This window comes from Humulus lupulus, chromosome 9 (assembly GCF_963169125.1).
Source record: "Humulus lupulus chromosome 9, drHumLupu1.1, whole genome shotgun sequence".
NCBI lineage: Eukaryota > Viridiplantae > Streptophyta > Magnoliopsida > Rosales > Cannabaceae > Humulus > Humulus lupulus.
Window position 1 is genome coordinate 158,446,011 of NC_084801.1, and position 22,429 is coordinate 158,468,439.

At 40.2% G+C, this 22,429-nt stretch overlaps 1 protein-coding gene across 1 annotated transcript; it reads right to left on the reverse strand.

Moving 5' to 3' along the window:
* Positions 1-674: 674 nt before the first annotated feature.
* LOC133800785 (probable protein phosphatase 2C 4) lies at positions 675-3,325 on the reverse strand. Its single transcript, XM_062238845.1, has 4 exons — positions 1,708-3,325; positions 1,500-1,613; positions 1,136-1,400; positions 675-1,036 (listed from the first exon to the last, which is right to left on the reverse strand). Exons 1-4 carry the CDS (start codon positions 3,241-3,243, stop codon positions 921-923), a joined length of 2,031 nt encoding a protein of 676 aa, XP_062094829.1. The 5' UTR covers positions 3,244-3,325; the 3' UTR covers positions 675-920.
* Positions 3,326-22,429: the final 19,104 nt, after the last annotated feature.

Here is a 22,429-nt window from a genome sequence, read left to right on the forward strand (position 1 = left end):
AAAAAGATAATAGATCGATGTTTCTAGATTTCTAGATTTGGTATAGAAAAAAAAAACAGCCAAGAACACTTTAATTATGAATGATCACCCATCTAGATGAAGACAGAGAATTTGAAATAAAGAAAAAAGAAAGAGATATTGGATATTCACATTACCAACTCCATGTTAAATTTTGAAACATTCTTGGGTTTGGTTTGGTTTCAATTGCAACTCTTATGTTTTATCTATTTAACTTCTTTACAACTTTTTTTAATTAAAATAAACTTCTGCTCCTAAAAATATATATAATTTTTCGAACGGGAGTGAAGTTTTTAGAGCTTCCGAGAAAGAGCGTTAATGATACTCAAGTTGAGGCATTGCCTTCATTTTTTCCCAATCTCCTTCGCCCGTCGTTTTCTTTCTCGGACAATGGCCGATCTTAATATAGTTCAGATCCAATACAAAATATTATATTTATCTAATTATTATATATAAAACATTATTTTTAAAATTTGAGCACTTCTTGTGTAGGGAAAAAAATAATTTTGAATATTTAAGATCTGTTTAATTGGGTGTTCTAAGCGCAAACCTACTCGCCTATAGTCAAATTTGGACCCTTTGAGGAGTTGTCTTAAACTTGTAGCCTAATCTTCTTCAATGGTACCAAGAAGACAAATCTTGACGGTAAAAAAATATTGAGAAAATGCCCATTTCTATCAGTGTTTTATTAGAATTGTGAGAAATTTTTAGTAAAAAATTCATGTGTAAAACAATAAAACAATAAGCATGTGAGTAAAAAGAGAACGATGCTATCTTTTCTTTACACCGGTAATTAAAGTTAATAATGCTAGCACTTCCCAAAAAAAATAAGGAGGAAGTATGAGATGAACTAGCAAAAAAAATGTTCAGCCTTTCTTTGTATCTTTACTATATTTTTGTATTTACACAGACGAACGCCATATTCTTCCCTCCAAAGAAATAACAATGATGGAAACGTCGTCGTGGTAACGTCGGCGTTCCCCTTGTGGGATATCGAGCAACTCGTGAAAGTCCATTCCTACAATACACCAAACTTTGTATAAGCACATATATACATACATACATACATATATATATATTTATATATTGGAAAATAGAGATCGAGAGAGCCTTATACCAGCCTTCCTTGCTGCTCTAAACAAGACTTCTTGAACCAAATGCTGAGCAGGATCTCCCTCAGGAAACGAAGCAATGAAAAGTTCAACTTCAGAGACTGCCTCTTCATTGGTGAAGTATTGGTATAATCCATCAGAAGACAGTATCAAAAATCTGTCTCTTGAGCTCAGTCTGTGGTGATAAACTGAGGGTAAACATGTTATGTATGGACAACTTCCAACGTAGTTTATTCTGAACATCTCGAGCAACGCATCATTCCACTTTGGCTACAATAAAACAAAGAAAGACCCAATATTAATCTCAAACTATAGTAGTGTGTTTCAACTTTTTGGGGTCCATGGTCATTGTCATCAAGATTTATTTACCTGTTTGAGAAAGCCGGCGCCGAAAGCTCGAGTGACCTTCAAATACCCTTTGACTCTCTCATTCATCACTGCAGAAGCATCATCAGGATGTTCATTCTTAATTCTTTCCACTTCCTGAAAATTAAAGTCAAAATGGCCATGAAATTAGTCTTAATAGTGTTTATACACACCAAACCATGATAGTCATAACAAATTATTGATTAATTACCTCTTTCATATATGTGCTATGATCCATGGTCAGCTGTAAAGAAGTTAAATTAGACAATTCAAATTCATTAATGGGATTATTCTCCATAACCTTTTGAGCCAAAACCGCTCGACTATCACCAACATTCATCAAGTAAACATCTTCTCCTTTCATCAACATAACCAATACACAAGAACCCATCAAAGCCAACTCTGGATTCTCCATAACCATCTTATCTGCTATGTCCAAATATGCATCTTCTGTGTTTCTCAAAGCCTCTGAAAGTGCTCTCAGAACATTTTCTGTTTTTTTCGATCCGGGACGATTGAAATTCTCTTTCAATTTCTTATCAAGCTCTAGTCTTTCCCTGTTCCATTCCCCTTTCCACCTTCTCTGACTCTTTCCTTGCTTTTTTATGTCCAAATTAGTTTCTGAATCTGTGTTTTCCTTATCAAACACCTGAGTTTTCATCTGGGGTTGTTCAGTTTCTTCCGAATTCGATGAGTTTGAATCCGAGTTGGCTGAAGATTCAAACTTTTCATTCCATAATAAACCCTTGAGTTCCTTATGTACAGCAGGGTAGAGATTAGAAAGTAGAAAATCAGGAGCATCAGGACCGTTAAAACCGTCATAGATTCCCACGAAAACCCAACCATGTTCCTCAGATATCACAATATGGACTCGATCCTCACCCGCTTTCCCTTGCGCCCATTGAAGATTATTCTGACTCTTTAGCGAATCATCGTTATTAGTATTATCTTCATCACCATTCGAGCTCACATGGCTGATCAAATTAGTACTGCTCACAGCTACATTATTCTCAACAGTCTTCTCAGAATCCGATTCTTTTACAGAAATAACTCCTTTTATCGGAGCTACAATGGACTTGTTGTTCCCACGACCACGAGATATACTACTCGAAATCGCTCTCTTAAGAAATTTCACGAAGCTCTGTTTTTCGGGTTTATCCGAAACCTTGAATTCACCCCGAGAAAAGCTCTTCTCCAGCTTATCACCATCATCATCATCACTACCATCTTCATCTTCATCATCACGTGACTTCTTTTCAATCGGACCCGAATACAACCCACGATCAATCGGACCGGAAGCAAAGCCACGCTCTATCGGACCCGACATGAAGCCCCGCTCAATTGGACCCGACACGGGAGCTCCATGGAACGAGAGACGTGGCACCGGTTGGAGAGGAATCGAAGCGAAGAGAGTGGAGCTCTCGAACGAAGCGGCTTTGTCGAAATTACCAGAGGTGTCCGGATACATATCAATGAGAGATGTGGAGAGGGGTGTGAAGGTGTTGGCGCTCACGTAGGCGCCGGAGATAGCTCTGAACGTCGTCGTTTTCGGGTTGTTGACGCTGTTATTGCCGTCGTTTTGGATTTTGGATGCCGAGAGAGGAGACGGGTCGGGTCTGATATAGCAGAAGGAGCGGCCATGGCCTTCGTCGAGCGGGTTTGAGATAACGACTGCGATGTCGTGCCGGAGAGAGATTTCTCCGACGTCGGCGAAACAACGACCGATCTTTCCTGCGCCGTTGCCCATTGAAACCAACAAAAAAATAAAGAAATAAATAAAATTTAAAAGGAAAAAAAAAAGGAAGAAGTTTTGAGCTTTTTGTTGGTGGAAATGATTAGCGCTTAAAAACTTGAACTTGATCTCAAGTGTTTTGACTTTTTGAGATGTTGTGCGATATCGTTTGATGTTAAATAAAAATATATTCTTTTTGGAAAAAATATAAAATATTAGAAAATGCGTTACTTAATAACAATAAAAATAATAATAAGTGCTTTCGTTATACTATTTATGCTTTTATTGAAGGAGTTGACTATTAGATTGATGGAGTGGATGTAAAAAAACAGCGCGTGATGTTTGAATTTATTTAATAATACTAAATTTTATAATAGAGGAATTCAAAAGTCAAACCTATAAAAAGAGTTAATGAATAATTACTAAAGCAAAACTCATGCAAGCTGGCATTATAATAAATAATATGCGTATATATTCCTCTCATCACATCTTAATTTTCATTTTACATGCCTCTTTTAATTCCATGAAAGAATTTATCAGCAATAATTTTAGATTTAATGACAATGATAAAGATTGTTAATGAGGTGTTTGTAGCAAGTACATGTTATTCTAACAACATTTTCTTATCTTATATTTACATTGGGATATTTTTTGCTTATTGGGTACAAAAGTTAAAGAAAATAAATAAACTTTTGCTTCTTCTTTTTCCCCTTACTACTTTTTATCTCCTTTCCCTTTCTCTTAAAACACCATATTTATTGATTGAAAAGTGTCTCTAAAGGCAATTGAATTTTATGGTATTTATTTTGAATGAATGCATATAATCCAAAATGTTGGAGAGTGGGAGAATATATAGGGGAAGAAATAGGGGAGGGGGAGAAGAGAATAAATGTGTCACTATTATGAGATTCACTGTGCTTTTGCTTATTTCCTTTTTGGGCATCTTTCTCCTTTTATTGGACCAACGCAAGTATACTTTACTAATTGATCTTTCAATGTATGTGGACTACACCAACACACAATATATTTGCTTTTGCCTCTCTCTCTCTCTCTCTCTCTCTCTAAAATCATAATCATCCACATCCATGCCGTTTCACACATTCCTATCTTTTCACATCCTCACTTAATTTATTTTGAACTAAGAAACGATGGGGGTACTAAGATAAAATTGATTAACAAGTCAAGCACCCTTATCAAATAATTTTGTCACCACCTAAATAATGAAATGACTTTGGTAAGATAATAGGAGCTCCACCTTTTTTACAAGTGATTTAAGAAAACGGAAAAACTACCTACTTCATTTTAATATATATTTTTCGGAATTTACTAATTTGATACTTTATATTTTTGTAAAGTATCATTTTGGTACAATCTGTTTTCAATAATACTCATATGGTACCATGTATTTTAAAATTATACATATTTGATACCCTAGGCTTAGATTTAATAGATAAAATTTTGTCAATATGATCAAACTGTCATCAATTATATGTAATTAAGTAATTAAAATTAAATTTAGAACTTACATAATTGACAACAGTTTGATTAAATTGGTAAAATTTTATTAATTAAATTTGAGTTTAGGGTACCAAATATGTACGATTTTAAAATACAGGGTACCATATGAGTATTATTGAAAACAGAGGGTACAAAAATGATACTTTGAAAAAATACAGGATACCAAATGGTTACCTACCCTATATTTTTTTTCTTAAAATTTTTTTTTTATACGGCAATAGAAAATAATTACAAAATTACTTCTCCTTTGTTTTCTTCTTCTTCAACATTTCCATAGCGATGACTATTGGACTATTGTTGCCTATTGACAAGCACCACCCAAAAACGAGCCCTTACCCTCAAAACCTTGTTATGATTGGGTATATATAAGGATAAGTCTATTTTCACTAAATGACACAAAAACGCTTAACAATTTCACATAATGATGATGTGAAATTCGACATTTTATTGTAGGCATTCACAAAATTATCTTTTTGGATCTAAAGTAATACAATGAGGCATCTAAGCATGTTAAAAAAATTTAGGAACTTTTGGATGTGTTTAAGGTCATTTTTGGACAAGTTGGATGTAATGTCTCAAATTCCCTAATGTGGTTTAATGCCTGGATTGGGGGATCAGGAGGGACATAATTGATTTATTACACAATTATGTGATTAAATGCATGATTATGTGGATTATATGATATAATAGCATGCATGTGGGTCCAATCCTTATTAGAAGGGCATTTTCGTAATTTTGATATGTTAAGAGCATATTTGTATATTTATGTACTTGTTGGTAATTTATGGATGAGACCACATTATAATGTGGATATGTTCGAGCTATTCGGCATGAGACGATCCTAGAATGCAAGTTCGCGGTTTGTTCATAACGGGATAAATTATTGGGCTCAGGGTGACCCTGGAAGTAATTTGATGTTTAGTACATTACCGGGAATGAACGGGTAAGGGGTTATGATTTAATTATTATTTAAGAATATTGGGAATAACGGGAATTGGAGGACGTTAATTATGATTAGCGAGATAAGCGGGAAATGATTGTTTTGCCCTTGGGTGGCTGTATAAGAATTAATTGGGCTAAGGGGCATTTTGGTCTTTTGACCATGGGATATGTTTAAACTTAGAAGGATGTAGAAGGTTAAGGCTTAAGAAAAAAAGAAGGATTCTTTCTTCTTCTCTCACGATCATCTTTCTCTCTCTCTCGGGTTGTGATTTTTGGAGCAAGGTTGAAAATTCAAGTTAGGGTTTAGGCTAGCGATCAGCCATTGAAGGGGATTCAAACATGTGTTTAAGGTAAGATTCAGACCTTAGTTTCTGGTTTTTTCTCTGTTTTAAGGATAGTTTAAGGTTTGAGAGTTTTGATTGTTGAAGTGGTTATTTGGTGTGGTTTTTAATGGTTCAAAGCTTGGGTTTTGTTGTTTAAATGTTGGTTAAGTTGTGGTAATGTTTGGTTGAGATTTTGGAATTGAATTGATGAAGGTTTTGGCTAGTTTGAATTGAGAAATGGGCAGGGGAGTTGGGTTCGCTGGGTCAAGTCGCGACCGAGTTCATGCAAGTCGCAACCTGGACCCAAGCCAGAGCCTCCCCTGGGCTCTTTTAAGCAGGCACGTCGCGACCCACTAGGCGAAATTGCGGCCCGCCCCTGGTACCCCAGACAGATGCTCTATGTCTTAGGGGCGCGCCGCGACTCATTAGGCCAGGTCGCGACACGCCCCTTGTTTTTGTGCCAAGAGGGGTTTTTCAAGGGTTTAGGCTCGAGGTTTCATTTCCTAAGGCTCGGGATCGAATCTACTAACCGTTTTAGTACGATTCGAAGTCCTGGGAGCAAGGTTTTACACCATGAAGCTTTTATTATTTATTTTTATTGATGGGATTTCATAATTGTTATGACTAGGTGACCGCTAAGGGACTTAAGGACTGATCGTTCTCAAAGGCTGTTCTTTTATTATTTCACGCTCGAACCAGAGGTAAGAAATCTGTACCCAGTATGTGACATGCATGGTTATTGATGAAGAATGTTGAGTGCTCTATATATATTGACATTGATTGCATAGTAAATGCATACCGGCTTTGCTTATCTGTGTATGGCACAGACTTATTATTCAGGGAACGACAATGGTGTCTAGAATGATCATGAAGCTGTGACTCATTAGTCAAGTTCAGTGGTGATACTGAGCACTGATCGTATGGTATTGGCTTAAGAGTCTAAAATGACATTTATGTGTTTAACACAGGTTGAAATGATTAGATCTAATCAACATGAGCATGAAATACTTAACCAACCCCAAGTTTGAAGAAAACTAAAAGCGCTTGTCTAGTCTAAAGGCTAGTTACGTAGAGCCAGGGCCAAAAGGCTCAGGTGGCTGAACGTCACATGGCTTAGGGAGTGGATCCCCAAAGAAAGACTTAATAGTCATCTATTCAGGGAGCAGATCCCCATAGATAGACTTATTAGTCATCTATCTAATTAGGGTGTGGAGCCCCAAAGTGTGACTCACTATCTGATTAGGGTTGCAAGCCCCAAAATGATTACCAAAATCATTTATTGATATTGCATACATGCAGTAATAAGTTTTCTTGCTGGGCCTTGGCTCACAGGTGTTATGTGGTGCAGGTAAAGGGAAAGAAAAAGTCACCCAGCATTGAGTGGAGAACTTAGGTAGTGACGTGTACATATGAGACCGCTTGACCACCACGGCCAAGGTGTTTCTCAAAGGAACTAGGGGTTAACCCTATTTTTTCCGCTTAAGTCGGCAAGTTGTAATTTTTATACTGTAATGACCATTTTGGATTGTAAATAACTTTGTAAACACTTTTATGGGCCCATGTACAGTTTAATGTTTTAAATAAAATATATTTGTTCCTTTTAATCAAGATTTTCACCTTAGTCTATTAATGATACCTAGATGCACGGTTATAACCAAATGACTCGTTTAGAGAGTTAAGCACTATTTAAAGTCCACAGTAACGATCTTGGAGTAACCAGGGTGTTACAACTTGGTATCAGAGCATGCCAAGGTTTAGGGTTCCTGTAGACTAACTGGGCATGTACACTCGCCACTGAAGACAAGCTCAAATCGTGGTTTGGTAACTATTTGTTGGGAAACTTATACAAGATCTTTATTTATTTTCATGTAGATCTAATATTAAACAAATTAATATGAGATAACCTAGAACATGTTTCTAAAATTGAATTCAAAGAGAAATAATGATAAGAATACTTACATTATACGCAACGGAATGAATGAGTCATTCCTTCAGTTTCTATAACCCTTGTATCATTTTTGTCTCAGAGTATTACCAAGAAACTCAACTAATCTTCAATTTTCTTCACAGCCTTCCAAAGTATCCTTGGAATCACCTAGACTAGAGTGAGCAATTCTCAACACATGAGATAGATACAAAGAGAAGAAGAGAAAAGAACAATAAGACTTGAAAATGACTTGTGTTTAGAGAGAATCTAAAACTATCAGAAACTTGTGTTTCAGAAATCTGAACTTATTTTTTTTACTTCTGAACTTCTTAAAACTTGTGTTTTCAACTTTCTCTTAACATTCATTTTATAGACTCAATTAGGTCATTTATTTAATTAAAAAATAAATAAAATAATAGCCAATTAACATCCCTAGGTCGAAATTATCATGGGCTTTAGGCCCGTAAAATTTCTCATTTGATTATAAGCCCATTAGACTTAAAATCAGGGCCTGTATTATTTTCTATTGATTTAATTAATTAAATAATTATTGAAATCCTTTATCAAATTAATTATTTATAATTTGAACCTTGATTTAAAATTATTTATTAATTTAGATACTAATTTATCTTAATTGATAAATCTGCCGTAATTTCTCTTTTCTTCTCAAAATTACATATATCTGTGAAACTATGCAAAATTGACCTGGTCAACTTTGACAATTCTAATTGATAATTAAATCAATTAATTGAGACTATCTAGATGATTTTATCCAATGTACAATGGGGACAATGGGCCTATGAAATCAAGCTCCAATAAGTTATCATAAATCTAACAAATAAATTTACTAACTTATTAATTCCTCGTGACTCCACTAAAGACTCAGAATTGCACTCTTCAATTCATAGAACGCTCTATAAAAAATATAGATACGCTATTAATTATACATTATTACAACCATAATTGTCACTCAATTCTCTATAGACGGTCTACAATGAGATGGGACTAAAATACTGTTTTACCCATCATTGTATTTTATTCTTAAAACACTTAGTTTCTTGTAAATGATATTTTAGTAAACTAATTTAATTACTGAAATGAGATCTCTATCATTTAACACATTGAACCAAACTAAAAGGAAACCATCGTTTCACTTCTTCGTCAGAAGCTATAGATGTTCATATCTATGATTAACACTCCCACTCAATTATACTACCGAGTTCCCAAGATGTAAGTATGGGCTAGTCCGTAGGGTAAGCTGGTAACGAACAAGTCAAAGAACTCAAATATTACAATCAGTTAGAATACTAACCACTCAAAATTGAGATTGAATTAACCTATGGTCAACTATATGATATGACTAGAATAGATAATAATGGTATTTTACTTATCCTATAAACTGTTAATACCGGTCCATTCTGATGTAACAAATACATCCGATCTTATCTACTTTGCTAATGTTCTGGAAAGAACATAACACTATAATGTGTAAGTAGAGCATATCGTAGATTCGCAAGTTAGTGTAAATCATGCGCACTGACTAATGTTAGGACTAACTTATTTTTGAACATATAATCATATTTATATTCCACTGTGATTACGTCACTATAAATATGATTAGCTATATGCTCGGGATTTAATAGAAGTTTATATTAAATAAATAATCATGAAAATAAAACATGTCAACAAAGTAATTGACCAAGTAAAAAAATGATTTCTATTCTTTTATTGATAATAAATGAGAGTACAAAGAAATTGGGTTTTAATAAGGGCATAAAACTCAAACACTATTTATGTGGTTATATGTTTAACTGTTTAAATATAATATAAATGCTTTACCTGTCTACATGAGATACATTAATAAGGCTGGGCCTTGATTGCTGCATGATAAGCAAGAACGTGCTTATTAGTGCTGATATTGCTAGAACATGCTTATTTGCATTGTCAATTGTCAATTGTTAATTGCTAATAAATGTTAAATGTTATAATAATGATTAACATGTTTACTGATATGATTGTGGAACATGGATGAAGATCTGCTTGATCTTGGACCGTGAGGCGGCAAGAGGTTTAGTTATCACTACCTAACTGGTCGCATTGACTATTGCAGCAAGGTTTAAGTTGATAATATGCTTCCAAGGAAGATAGATTAATCATCTAGCCAGAAAGATCAGGACCAGAATGACAGACAGGGTCAGGAGAATGACCAGAGTCAGTTCCCTCAACCAGGTCCTGATAACTGGCAACAGTTGTTTGCTGATTTACAAGCTAGAGTTATGAGGCAGCAAGAAGAAATCTGCCTCCTGCGATAATAATAGGTTCCTGCAGGGAACACTCTACCAGAGGCACCATCTATAGCGGTGCCATCAGTTGAGTAGCTGTCAGAGGCTAGAAGTAAATGGGAACCTCTTTATGAAAGGTTCAGAAAACAACAACCTCCAATTTTTTAGGGCAGTGCAGATCCAACTAAGGCTGAGCAGTGGATGAGCATGATTACCCCCATCCTGAACTTTATGAGGGTGTTTGGTAATGAGAGGGCAGCTTGTGCCACATACATGTTTCGGAAGGATGCCCGAATTTGGTGAGAAGTGATATCCCAGACTAGAAATGTCAATGCCCTAAGTTGGGAAGAGTTTCAGACTCTGTTTAATGAAAAGTACTACAAAGATGCCATCAGGGCTGCAAAAGCTAAAGAGTTCAGCAGATTACTTCAGGGGAGTTTGTCAGTGACTAAATATGCTCTGAAGTTTGACAGATTGACAAATTTTTCCATGGAGTTGGTGCCCACTGATGGGACCAAAAGGGAGAGGTTTCTCCAGGGGCTACAGCCTAGAATAGTCTGAGATGTTCGTATCACCACTGTGGCTGGAGTTACTACTTATGCACAGGTGGTTGAGAAGGCGCTCACAGCTGAGAGCACAGAGAACAAGATCTGGCGGGACAATGCAACCAGAAAAGAGTTTAGGAGGACAAGACCTCCATCTATGGGTTCAGGTAGGGGCAGAGGCCCCAATGATCAGAAGAGGAAGGGTCAAGATACCTTCCCAACTCCAGGTCCTGATAGGCAACCACGTGGTGGCCGCTAGGGTGGCAGTGAGGCCTAGAGAACTTATCCTGAGTACCCTAGGTGCAAGAGGCGCCATATGGGAGAGTGTAGGGCAAAGGCTTGCTTCTTATGTGGGGCAGTGGCACATTTCAAGAAAGATTTCCCAAAAGGAAGAACCTAGGAAGGCGTACAGCTTGGCCCTAGCTCAAGTGTTCGCATTGACTCTGTAACGCCCTGGTTACCCCAGAACAGTTACGGTGAACAGTGAACCGGAAATTTGACTCGCTACCCGAGTCCTTTGGTTAAAAACGTGATCTAAGTATCATTATCATGTTAAGGTGAAAACCGGTAAAAAGGAAAGGGTACATTTCATTAAGTAAATAAACTGCTCATGAGCCTTTTAAAATGTTTACAAGTAGTTCGTAATACAAAAGAGTTGCTACAGTTTCAAATTTACAATCCCCGCCGGCCTAAGCGGCAAAAATAGGGTAAACCCCTAGTCCCTCTGAGAACTCCTTGACCGTGGCAGTCAAGCGGCCCTGTATGTACATTGCATCGCCCAAGCTCTCCACTCAAGGCTGGCCAAGCTTTTCCTTTCCTTTACCTGCACCACATAGCACTCATGAGCCAAGGCCCAGCAAGAAAACATAATAAAACATGATATAATATCAACAACGACCATAATAACCATTCAGGACTATCAGTCCCAGAAATAGGTGACAATAGCCAAAAGTCACAGTAATGAGCATCGCTCCCTCTAGCCATGTGACGATAGGGTCACCAGGGCTTAACTGATAGGTGATTTCTTTCATAAGCTTGATCAGGACAGGTGCATGGTGATTGGTCACCAACATAACCTTCCTCACGACTCTAGAGTCGAAACTATGGACAACGTCCCATAGACTTGTGACAAACAGTCACCGGGGTCATACACCTTGGCTATAGTCATCTGGTCGTAGACCAGGCAAGCGCTTATAAGTTTCTCGACCCTAGGGTCGGTCTGGCATTAATGCTATAGAGCCATTCAATGCATGATTCTCGACTTTAGAGTCGGTCCCTGACTGGTCAGTGTCTCAAGCAGGTAATCAGCATTCACTAGCATTTAATATGCAATCCATGTCCACATATATCAACCAGCATGCCTCAAAAATCAAATCATACATGCCATATACCTGTACAGGGTGCAACTATATTCATACACTGTTTTCTTACCTCTGGTTCGAGTGAGGATTATAATATGAACGACCCCTGAGAACGATCAACCTTTAAAATCCTTGACGGTCACCTGGTCATAACCAAATTATAGAATTTATCAATAAAAATGATAACCGAGGGTTCCCAACCAAATCCCAGCCCCCGAGACATCAAATACTACCCAACCGGGTACTAGGTTCAACCCCGAGGACTATGGCTTGAATCCCCAAGCTAAAAACCACATTTTGGAAAAATTGGCCTTAAGGGCCGCGGCCCCCCCTCTGCTGCGCCGCGGCGCGCCTCCAAACAGAGAGGCTCCCTGCCTGCCAAACGCCAAGGGCCGCGGCGCTCAGCCCAGAATGGCTAAGTCGGCCACACGAACCAGCTTTTCTCCCTGTGTAATTTTCTCTCAAACCAGTCCTTCAAACCCTCATAGAACCTCTTCCTAACACACAATTAAACCCCCAAACAACTCCCTTAGCTCACTCACATAAAACCCCAATCGAACTAACATTAAAACCCCCTTTGATTCACACTTTCCACATCAAAACTCATGACTGAAAAGCTAAAACGAAAACAGAGCATAGCTTAAGTTCAGTGATCAAAACTTACCTCAAAACCTGTTGTGAACTTCCCACACAAGCAGAACCAAGTCTACCAACTCAGCCTTGAAGTTCCTTAGCTTGATATCCCACCTAGAACTCAAAACTCTCAAAGAAGGCAATGGAGAAGATGAAGCTAGGAGAAGGTACGGGAAGAGAAGAAGCAAACCCCTGTTTTACTCTGTTTATTCCACAGCTTTCTAAGCCACTTAAGTCATATATATCCTTCAAAAAAGACCAAAATACCCCTTGTGTCATCTTAAGCCTCTAAAGCCACCCCAAGGGCAAAATCGGTACTTCCCGCTTAACCCGTTAATTATAATTAACGCTTCCCAATTCCCGCTAATCTCAATATCCTCAAACACCAATAATTCATATCCCGTTACCCTAAAATCCCCGGTAACGCTATAACCACCAATATCACCCCGAGACTCACCCCGAGCTCAAACCTGTTATGACCAAACCGATAAATCATGTTTAAAGATCGTCTCATGTCGAAATACTCGAACGAATCCACATTATAATGTGGTCTCACAATATATCATTATCACGCAAACAAATATTCAAGTATACCCTCAACGGGCCAAATTACCAAAATACCCCTATAGGCAAATGTGGACTCACATGCATGCATTTAACATCATATTATAATATAATTCTCATAAACATGCATAAACACATTTAATGGCATAATTAAACAGTTATGGCCCTCCTGACCTACTAATCCAGCCATTAACCATAATAGAGAATCCGGGGCATTACAACTATCCCCTCCTTACAGAAATTTCGTCCTCGAAATTTACCTGAACAGCTCGGGAAACTGACTCCGCATATCAGACTCCAGCTCCCAGGTCGCCTCCTCGACCTTGCTGTTCCTCCACAATACCTTAACCAGAGGTATCGTCTTGTTCTTGAGGACTTTATCCTTCTGATCAAGTATCTGAACAGGCTGCTCCTCAAAGGAGAGATCTGGCTCAAGCTCCAGATCCTCATAACTCAAAACATGACTCTCATCAGATACATACCTCCGAAGAGCGGATACATGGAATACATTATGCACGGCCGACAACGCCGGAGGCAAAGCTAGCCTGTAAGCCACTTGACCAATCCTCTCCAGGATCTCAAATGGACCTACAAACCTGGGACTCAGCTTGCCTTTCTTCCCAAACCTTCTCACCCCTTTCCATGGCGAGACTCTAAGGAAGACATAGTCTCCTACCTGGAACTCCACATTCCTGCGTTTGGGATCTGCAGAGCTCTTCTGTCTACTCTGAGAAGTAAGCATCTGAGCTCTAATCTTTTCAATAGCCTCACTGGTCCTCTGAACCGCCTCAGGACCTAAGTATCTCCTTTCACCTGTCTCATCCCAATGAATGGGAGACCTACACTTCCTACCATACAACATCTCATAAGGTGCAACACCAATGGTAGACTGGTAACTGTTATTATAGGAGAACTCTATCAAAGGTAGATACTTACTCCATGACCCACCGAAGTCCAACACACATGCTCGCAGCATGTCCTCCAATATCTGGATCGTCCTCTCAGATTGCCCATCTGTCTGAGGATGATAAGCTGTACTGAACTTCAGTCGTGTACCCATGGCTGTCTGTAAACTCTTCCAGAACTTGGAAGTGAATGTAGGGTCCCGATCTGACACGATCGACCTAGGAGCTCCATGGAGGCGCACGATCTCTCTCACATAGAGATCTGCATACTGGTCAATAGTATAAGTAGTCCTCACTGGTAGAAAGTGAGCTGACTTGGTATAGCGATCCACTATCACCCAAATGGAATCATGCTGACCAACAGTCCTGGGCAAGCCCACCACAAAGTCCATTGTGATGTATTCCCACTTCCACTTTGGGATATCCAGAGGCTGCAATAACCCTGCCGGCCTCTAATGCTCAGCCTTGACCTGTTGACAAGTCAAGCACTTAGCCACATACTCTACTACATCTCTCTTCATCCCTGGCCACCAGTACAATGATCTTACATCCTGGTACATCTTCGTGGTGCCTAAATGCAAAGAGTAAGGTGTAGTATGAGATTCATCCAGAATCTCCCGCCTCAAAACAGTGTCTAATGGAACACATATCCGTCCCTTGTATCTCAACAACCCCAAATCAGACACTGTATAATCCCTGGATGCTCCAACCAAGACATCCTCTCTAATCTTGATCAGCTGTGGATCACTCAACTGACCCTCTCTAATTCTCTCTAGCAGCGTAGACTGTAGCGTAATATTGGCCAACTGGCCCACCAGTAACTCTATACCAGCTCTGGTCATATCGTCAGCTAACTCTCTGGCTATCAGCCTAACACCATGAATCTGTCCCGGACCCTTCCGGCTTAAAGCATCAGCTACCACGTTGGCTTTCCCTGGGTGATACAGAATCTCACAATCATAATCTTTCACTAATTCCAGCCAACGCCTTTGCCTCATGTTCAAGTCCTTTTGAGTGAAGAAGTACTTCAGGCTCTTGTGGTCTGTATAAATCTCACACTTCTCTCCATAGAGATAGTGCCTCCATATCTTTAAAGCAAAAACCACCGCTGCCAACTCTAAGTCATGGGTAGGATACCTCTTCTCGTACTCCTTCAGCTGACGAGAAGTATAAGCTATAACTTTCTCTGATTGCATCAAAACACAGCCCAAACCCTGATGAGAAGCATCGCAGTATATCACAAACTTCTCCTGGTCTGTCGGAAGACTCAGAACTGGAGCTGTAATCAACCTCTGTTTCAACTCTTGGAAGCTGTTCTCACACCTGTCTGACCATACAAACTTCTGACCCTTGCGTGTCAGCTCAGTCAACGAAGTAGTAATCTTTGAGAACCCCTCCACAAAACGCCTATAATACCCTGCCAATCCAAGGAAACTCCTAACCTCAGAAGCATTCTTTGGCCTTGGCCAATTTCTGACTGCTTCAATCTTTGATGGATCCACTTTAATCCCCTCCTTACTGACAATGTGCCCAAGGAAGGACACCTGAGACAACCAGAACTCACACTTCTTGAACTTTGCAAACAATCTGTGTTCTCTCAACCTCTGCAGAACCAACCTCAGATGATGCTCATGCTCTGACTCAGTCTGAGAATACATCAGAATATCATCGATAAAGACGATCACAAACTGGTCTAAATAATCCTTGAACACCCTATTCATCATATCCATGAAAGCGGCAGGGGCAGTAGTCAACCCGAATGACATAACTAAAAACTCATAATGCCCATACCTAGTGCGAAAAGCGGTCTTCGGTATGTCTCCCTCCTTGACCCTCAACTGATGATAACCAGAACGAAGGTCGATCTTAGAGAATACCGTCTTACCCTGCAATTGATCAAACAGATCGTCTATCCTTGGCAAAGGATACCGGTTCTTAATTGTCAACTTATTCAGTTCTCTGTAATCTATACACATCCTCAGGGAACCATCTTTCTTCTTTACAAACAGAACTGGCGCACCCCAAGGTGAAAAGCTAGGTCTGATAAAACCCAAATCCAACAGCTCTTGCAGCTGTACCTTTAGCTCTTTCAACTCAGCTGGGGCCATTCTGTATGGTGCTCTAGACACTGGCTCCGTTCCTGGGGCCAGTTCTATAACAAACGCAATCTCTCTGTGTGGTGGCAACCCTGGCAGATCTTCTGGAAACACGTCCAGAAACTCACACACCAGTCTAGTATCCTCTGGTCCCACTGGCACGACCTTGGTGGTATCAACCACACTGGCTAAGAATCCAATGCAACCCCCTTGCAATAAATCCCTAGCTCTCAATGCTGAAATCATAGGAATACGGGGTCCATGCACAGTACCAACAAATACAAAAGGATCCTCACCCTCAGGCTCAAAAGTGACCATCTTCCTTCTGCAGTCAATGGTTGCCCCATACTTGGCTAACCAGTCCATACCCAGTATCATATCGAAGTCAGTCATAACCAACTCTATAAGATCCACTGACAACTCTCTGCCCTCTACTATCACTGGCAAAGATCTAACCCACCTCCTGGATACAACCAGCTCCCCAGTAGGTAACAAAGTACCAAACCCCACAACATAGAAATCACAAGGTCTACACAACCTATCAATAACACTACTAGCAACAAAGGAATGTGTAGCACCAGAGTCAATCAATACATTATAAGCAGTTCCTGCACTAAGAAGCTGACCTGTAACAACTGAGTGGGAAACCTCAGCTTCTGCCTGAGTCAATGCAAACACTCGCGCTGGGGCCGAGCTGTCTGCCTTCCCGGGCTCTTCCTTTCTTGCGTTAGGGAAATCCTTCTTGAGATGACCCACTGCTCCACAAGAGAAGCAGGCCCTTGCCTTACACTCTCCCAAGTGATGCCTCTTGCATCTAGGACACTCAGGATAAGACTTCCAGGCTTCACCGCCCCCAGGACGACCTACAGTAACACCACGAGGTCTCCTGTCAAGACCTGGAACTGGGAAGGTATCAGGAACCTTCCTCTTCTGATCACTGGGGCCAACACCCCTACCAGAACCCATAAATAGAGGACCTGACCTCCTGAAATCCCTTCTGGCTGCATTTTCACGCCAGATCTTAATCTCTGCAGTTTCAGCTGTAAGTGCCTTCTCCACCACCTGTGCATAAGTAGTCACTCCTGCCACAATGGTGATGCGCACATCTCTGGCTAACCTGGGCTGTAGCCCCTGCAAGAAACGCTCCCTCCTGGTTCCATCAGTGGGCACCAACTCCTTGGCAAACTTTGCCAAACGGTCAAACCTTAAGGCATACTCGGTTACTGATAAATTTCCCTGAAGTAGCCTCATAAATTCATCAGCCTTCGCCGCTCTAATAGCGTCATTGTAGTACTTTTCATTGAACAAGGTCTGAAATTCCTCCCAACTCAGGAGATTAACATCCTTGGTCTGACCAACCACCTCCCACCAAATCTGGGCATCTTCCCGAAACATATAGGCAGCACAGGCCACCCTCTCAGTACAACCTACCTTCATAAATTCAAGAACAGTGGTAATCATGCTCATCCATTGTTAAGCTTTGGTGGGATCAGCACTGCCTTCAAACACAAGAGGTTGCTGTTTCCTGAACCGCTCATAAAGAGGTTCCAATATGTTCTCAACCCCAGGCAATGGCCCAATAACTGGCACCAACACAGAAAGTGCCTCTGCAACACTGGCCACCATAGGCACTTGCTGCTGTCTTAGGAGACGAAGCTCCTCTCCCTGTTTTACCACTATAGCCTGCAAATCATTAAACATCTGCTGCCAGTTTGCAGGTGCTGGCTGTGGAACCTGAGATTGGTCATTCTCTAGACCCTGATTATTGTCATTACTCTGACCCTGACCACTCTGGCCAGCTGCAGTGTCTGTCTGTTCTGGGTTCATTCTGTCATTGATACCTTACTGAAACAATAATCAATACGGCCAGTCAGGTAGTAATAACTAAACCTCTTGCCGCCTTACGGTCCAAGAACAAATAGATAATAATCACATTCCACAGTCATTCAATGTTCACAATCAGATACATGTTTATGGCATTCAGCACTCAGCAGGTATCACATGATAGCCCATAAAGAACCATACTAATAAGCAGGTGCTAGCAATCTCAGTACTAATCAGTACACATTTGCTGAAGATATGATATTTTAGGGCACAGGCTCAGCATAATATCTCATGCACGCAGGTAACACATATATATCACGTTTAAACAATTATTCATGTAACCACGTAAATAGTTACCAAACCGTGAGTCGAGCTTGTCTTCGGTGATGTGTGTACATACCCAGCCAGTCTACAGGAACCCTAACCTTGGCATTGCTCTGATACCAAGTTGTAACGCCCTGGTTACCCCAGAACAGTTACGGTGAACAGTGAACCAGAAATTTGACTCGCTACCCGAGTCCTTTGGTTAAAAACGTGATCTAAGTATCATTATCATGTTAAGGTGAAAACCGGTAAAAAGGAAAGGGTACATTTCATTAAGTAAATAAACTGCTCATGAGCCTTTTAAAATGTTTACAAGTAGTTCGTAATACAAAATAGTTGCTACAGTTTCAAATTTACAATCATCGCCGGCCTAAGCGGCAAAAATAGGGTAAACCCCTAGTCCCTCTGAGAACTCCTTGACCGTGGCAGTCAAGCGGCCCTGTATGTACATTGCATCGCCCAAGCTCTCCACTCAAGGCTGGCCAAGCTTTTCCTTTCCTTTACTTGCACCACATAGCACTCATGAGCCAAGGCCCAGCAAGAAAACATAATAAAACATGATATAATATCAACAACGACCATAATAACCATTCAGGACTATCAGTCCCAGAAATAGGTGACAATAGCCAAAAGTCACAGTAATGAGCATCGCTCCCTCTAGCCATGTGACGATAGGGTCACCAGGGCTTAACTGATAGGTGATTTCTTTCATAAGCTTGATCAGGACAGGTGCATGGTGATTGGTCACCAACATAACCTTCCTCACGACTCTAGAGTCGAAACTATGGACAACGTCCCATAGACTTGTGACAAACAGTCACCGGGGTCATACACCTTGGCTATAGTCATCTGGTCGTAGACCAGGCAAGCGCTTATAAGTTTCTCGACCCTAGGGTCGGTCTGGCATTAATGCTATAGAGCCATTCAATGCATGATTCTCGACTTTAGAGTCGGTCCCTGACTGGTCAGTGTCTCAAGCAGGTAATCAGCATTCACTAGCATTTAATATGCAATCCATGTCCACATATATCAACCAGCATGCCTCAAATATCAAATCATACATGTCATATACCTGTACAGGGTGCAACTATATTCATACATTGTTTTCTTACCTCTGGTTCGAGTGAGGATTATAATATGAACGACCCCTGAGAACGATCAACCTTTAAAATCCTTGACGGTCACCTGGTCATAACCAAATTATAGAATTTATCAATAAAAATGATAACCGAGGGTTCCCAACCAAATCCCAGCCCCCGAGACATCAAATACTACCCAACCGGGTACTAGGTTCAACCCCGAGGACTATGGCTTGAATCCCCAAGCTAAAAACCACATTTTGGCAAAATTGGCCTTAAGGGCCGCGGCCCCCCCTCTGCTGTGCCGCGGCGCACCTCCAAACAGAGAGGCTCCCTGCCTGCCAAACGCCAAGGGCCGCGGTGCTCCCCTGCTGCGCCGTGGCGCACAGCCCAGAATGGCTAAGTCGGCCACACAAACCAGTTTTTCTCCCTGTGTAATTTTCTCTTAAACCAGTCCTTCAAACCCTCATAGAACCTCTTCCTAACACACAATTAAACCCCCAAACAAATCCCTTAGCTCACTCACATAAAACCCCAATCGAACTAACATTAAAACCCCCTTTGATTCACACTTTCCACATCAAAACTCATGACTGAAAAGCTAAAACGAAAACAGAGCATAGCTTAAGTTCAGTGATCAAAACTTACCTCAAAACCTGTTTTGAACTTCCCACACAAGCAGAACCAAGTCTACCAACTCAGCCTTGAAGTTCCTTAGCTTGATATCCCACCTAGAACTCAAAACTCTCAAAGAAGGCAATGGAGAAGATGAAGCTAGGAGAAGGTACGGGAAGAGAAGAAGCAAACCCCTGTTTTACTCTGCTTATTCCACAACTTTCTAAGCCACTTAAGTCATATATATCCTTCAAAAAAGACCAAAATACCCCTTGTGTCATCTTAAGCCTCTAAAGCCACCCCAAGGGCAAAATCGGTACTTCCCGCTTAACCCGTTAATTATAATTAACGCTTCCCAATTCCCGCTATTCTCAATATCCTCAAACACCAATAGTTCATATCCCGTTACCCTAAAATCCCCGGTAACGCTATAACCACCAATATCACCCCGAGACTCACCCCGAGCCTCGAGCTCAAACCTGTTATGACCAAACCGATAAATCATGTTTAAAGATCGTCTCATGTCGAAATACTCGAACGAATCCACATTATAATGTGGTCTCACAATATATCATTATCACGCAAACAAATATTCAAGTATACCCTCAACGGGCCAAATTACCAAAATACCCCTATAGGCAAATGTGGACTCACATGCATGCATTTAACATCATATTATAATATAATTCTCATAAACATGCATAAACACATTTAATGGCATAATTAAACAGTTACGACCCTCCCGTCCTACTAATCCAACCATTAACCATAATAGAGAATTCGGGGCATTACAGACTCAGGCAAAATCTAAGGCTTCACCCTTAGTAGTTACAGGTCAGCCTCTTAGTGCTCGAACCCCTTATACTGTTTTGATTGATTCTGGTGCTACACATTCTTTTGTTGCTTGTAGAATTATTGATAGACTGTGTAGACCATGTGATTATTATGTTGTGGGGTTAGGGACCTTATTACCCACAGGGGAGTTAGTAGTATCCAGGAGATGGGTTAGATCTTTTTCGGTGACAGTAGAGGACAGAGAATTGTCAGTTGATTTGATAGAGTTGGTTATGACTGACTTTGATATGATTTTGGGTATGGATTGGTTAGTGAAGTATGGGGCAACCATAGATGGTAGAAAGAAGATGATAACCTTTGAGCCTAAAGGTGAGGATCATTTTGTATTTGTTGGCACTGTGCATGGACCTCGTATACCTATGGTATCTGTTCTGAGGGCTAGAGATCTATTGCAATGAGGTTGCATAGGATTCTTAGCCAGTGTGATTGATACCACTCAGGCCATGTCAGTGGGACCAGAGGAGACCAGATTAGTCTATGAGTTCCTAGATGTGTTTCTAGAGGATTTACCAGGGTTGCAACCACACAGAGAGATTGAATTTGTGATAAAACTAGCACCAGAGGTAGAGCCAATGTCTAGAGCACCTTCCAAAATGGCCCCAACACAATTAAAAGAATCGAAAGTACAGCTGCAGGAACTATTAGATTTGGGTTTTATTAGACCTAGTTTCTCACCTTAGGGAGCACCAATTCTGTTTGTGAAAAGAATGATGGTTCTCTGAGAATGTGTATTGATTACAGAGAACTGAATAAGTTAACAATCAAGAATAAGTATCCTCTGCCAAGGATATATGATTTGTTTGACCAGTTGCAAGGTAAAAAGGTATTCTCAAAGACAGACATTTGAACTGGTTATCATCAGCTAAGGGTCAAGGAGGGAGATATACCAAAGACTGCTTTTCACAATAGATATGGGCATTATGAGTTCTTAGTCATGTATTTTGGATTGACTAATGCCCATGCTGCTTTTATGGGTTTAATGAATAGAGTGTTCAAGGATTATTTGGACCAATTTGTGATCGTCTTCATTGATGATATCCTGCTTTATTCTCAGTCAGAGTCTATTCACGAGCAGCATTTGAGATTGGTTCTACAGAGACTGAGGGAACGCAGATTGTTTGTAAAATTCAAGAAATGTGAATTCTGGTTATCTCAGGTAACTTTCCTTGGGCACATTGTCAGTAAGGAGGGGATTAAAGTGGATCCAGCCAAGACCAAAGAATGCTTTCGAAGTTAGAAGTTTCCTTGGATTGGCAGGTTATTACAGACGTTTCATGGAAGGGGCCTCAAAGATTGTCACTTCATTGACTGAGCTGACACGCAAGAATTAGAAGTTTGTGTGGTCAGACAGGTCTGAGAACAACTTCTAGGAATTGAAGCAGATATTGATTACAACTCTAGTTCTGAG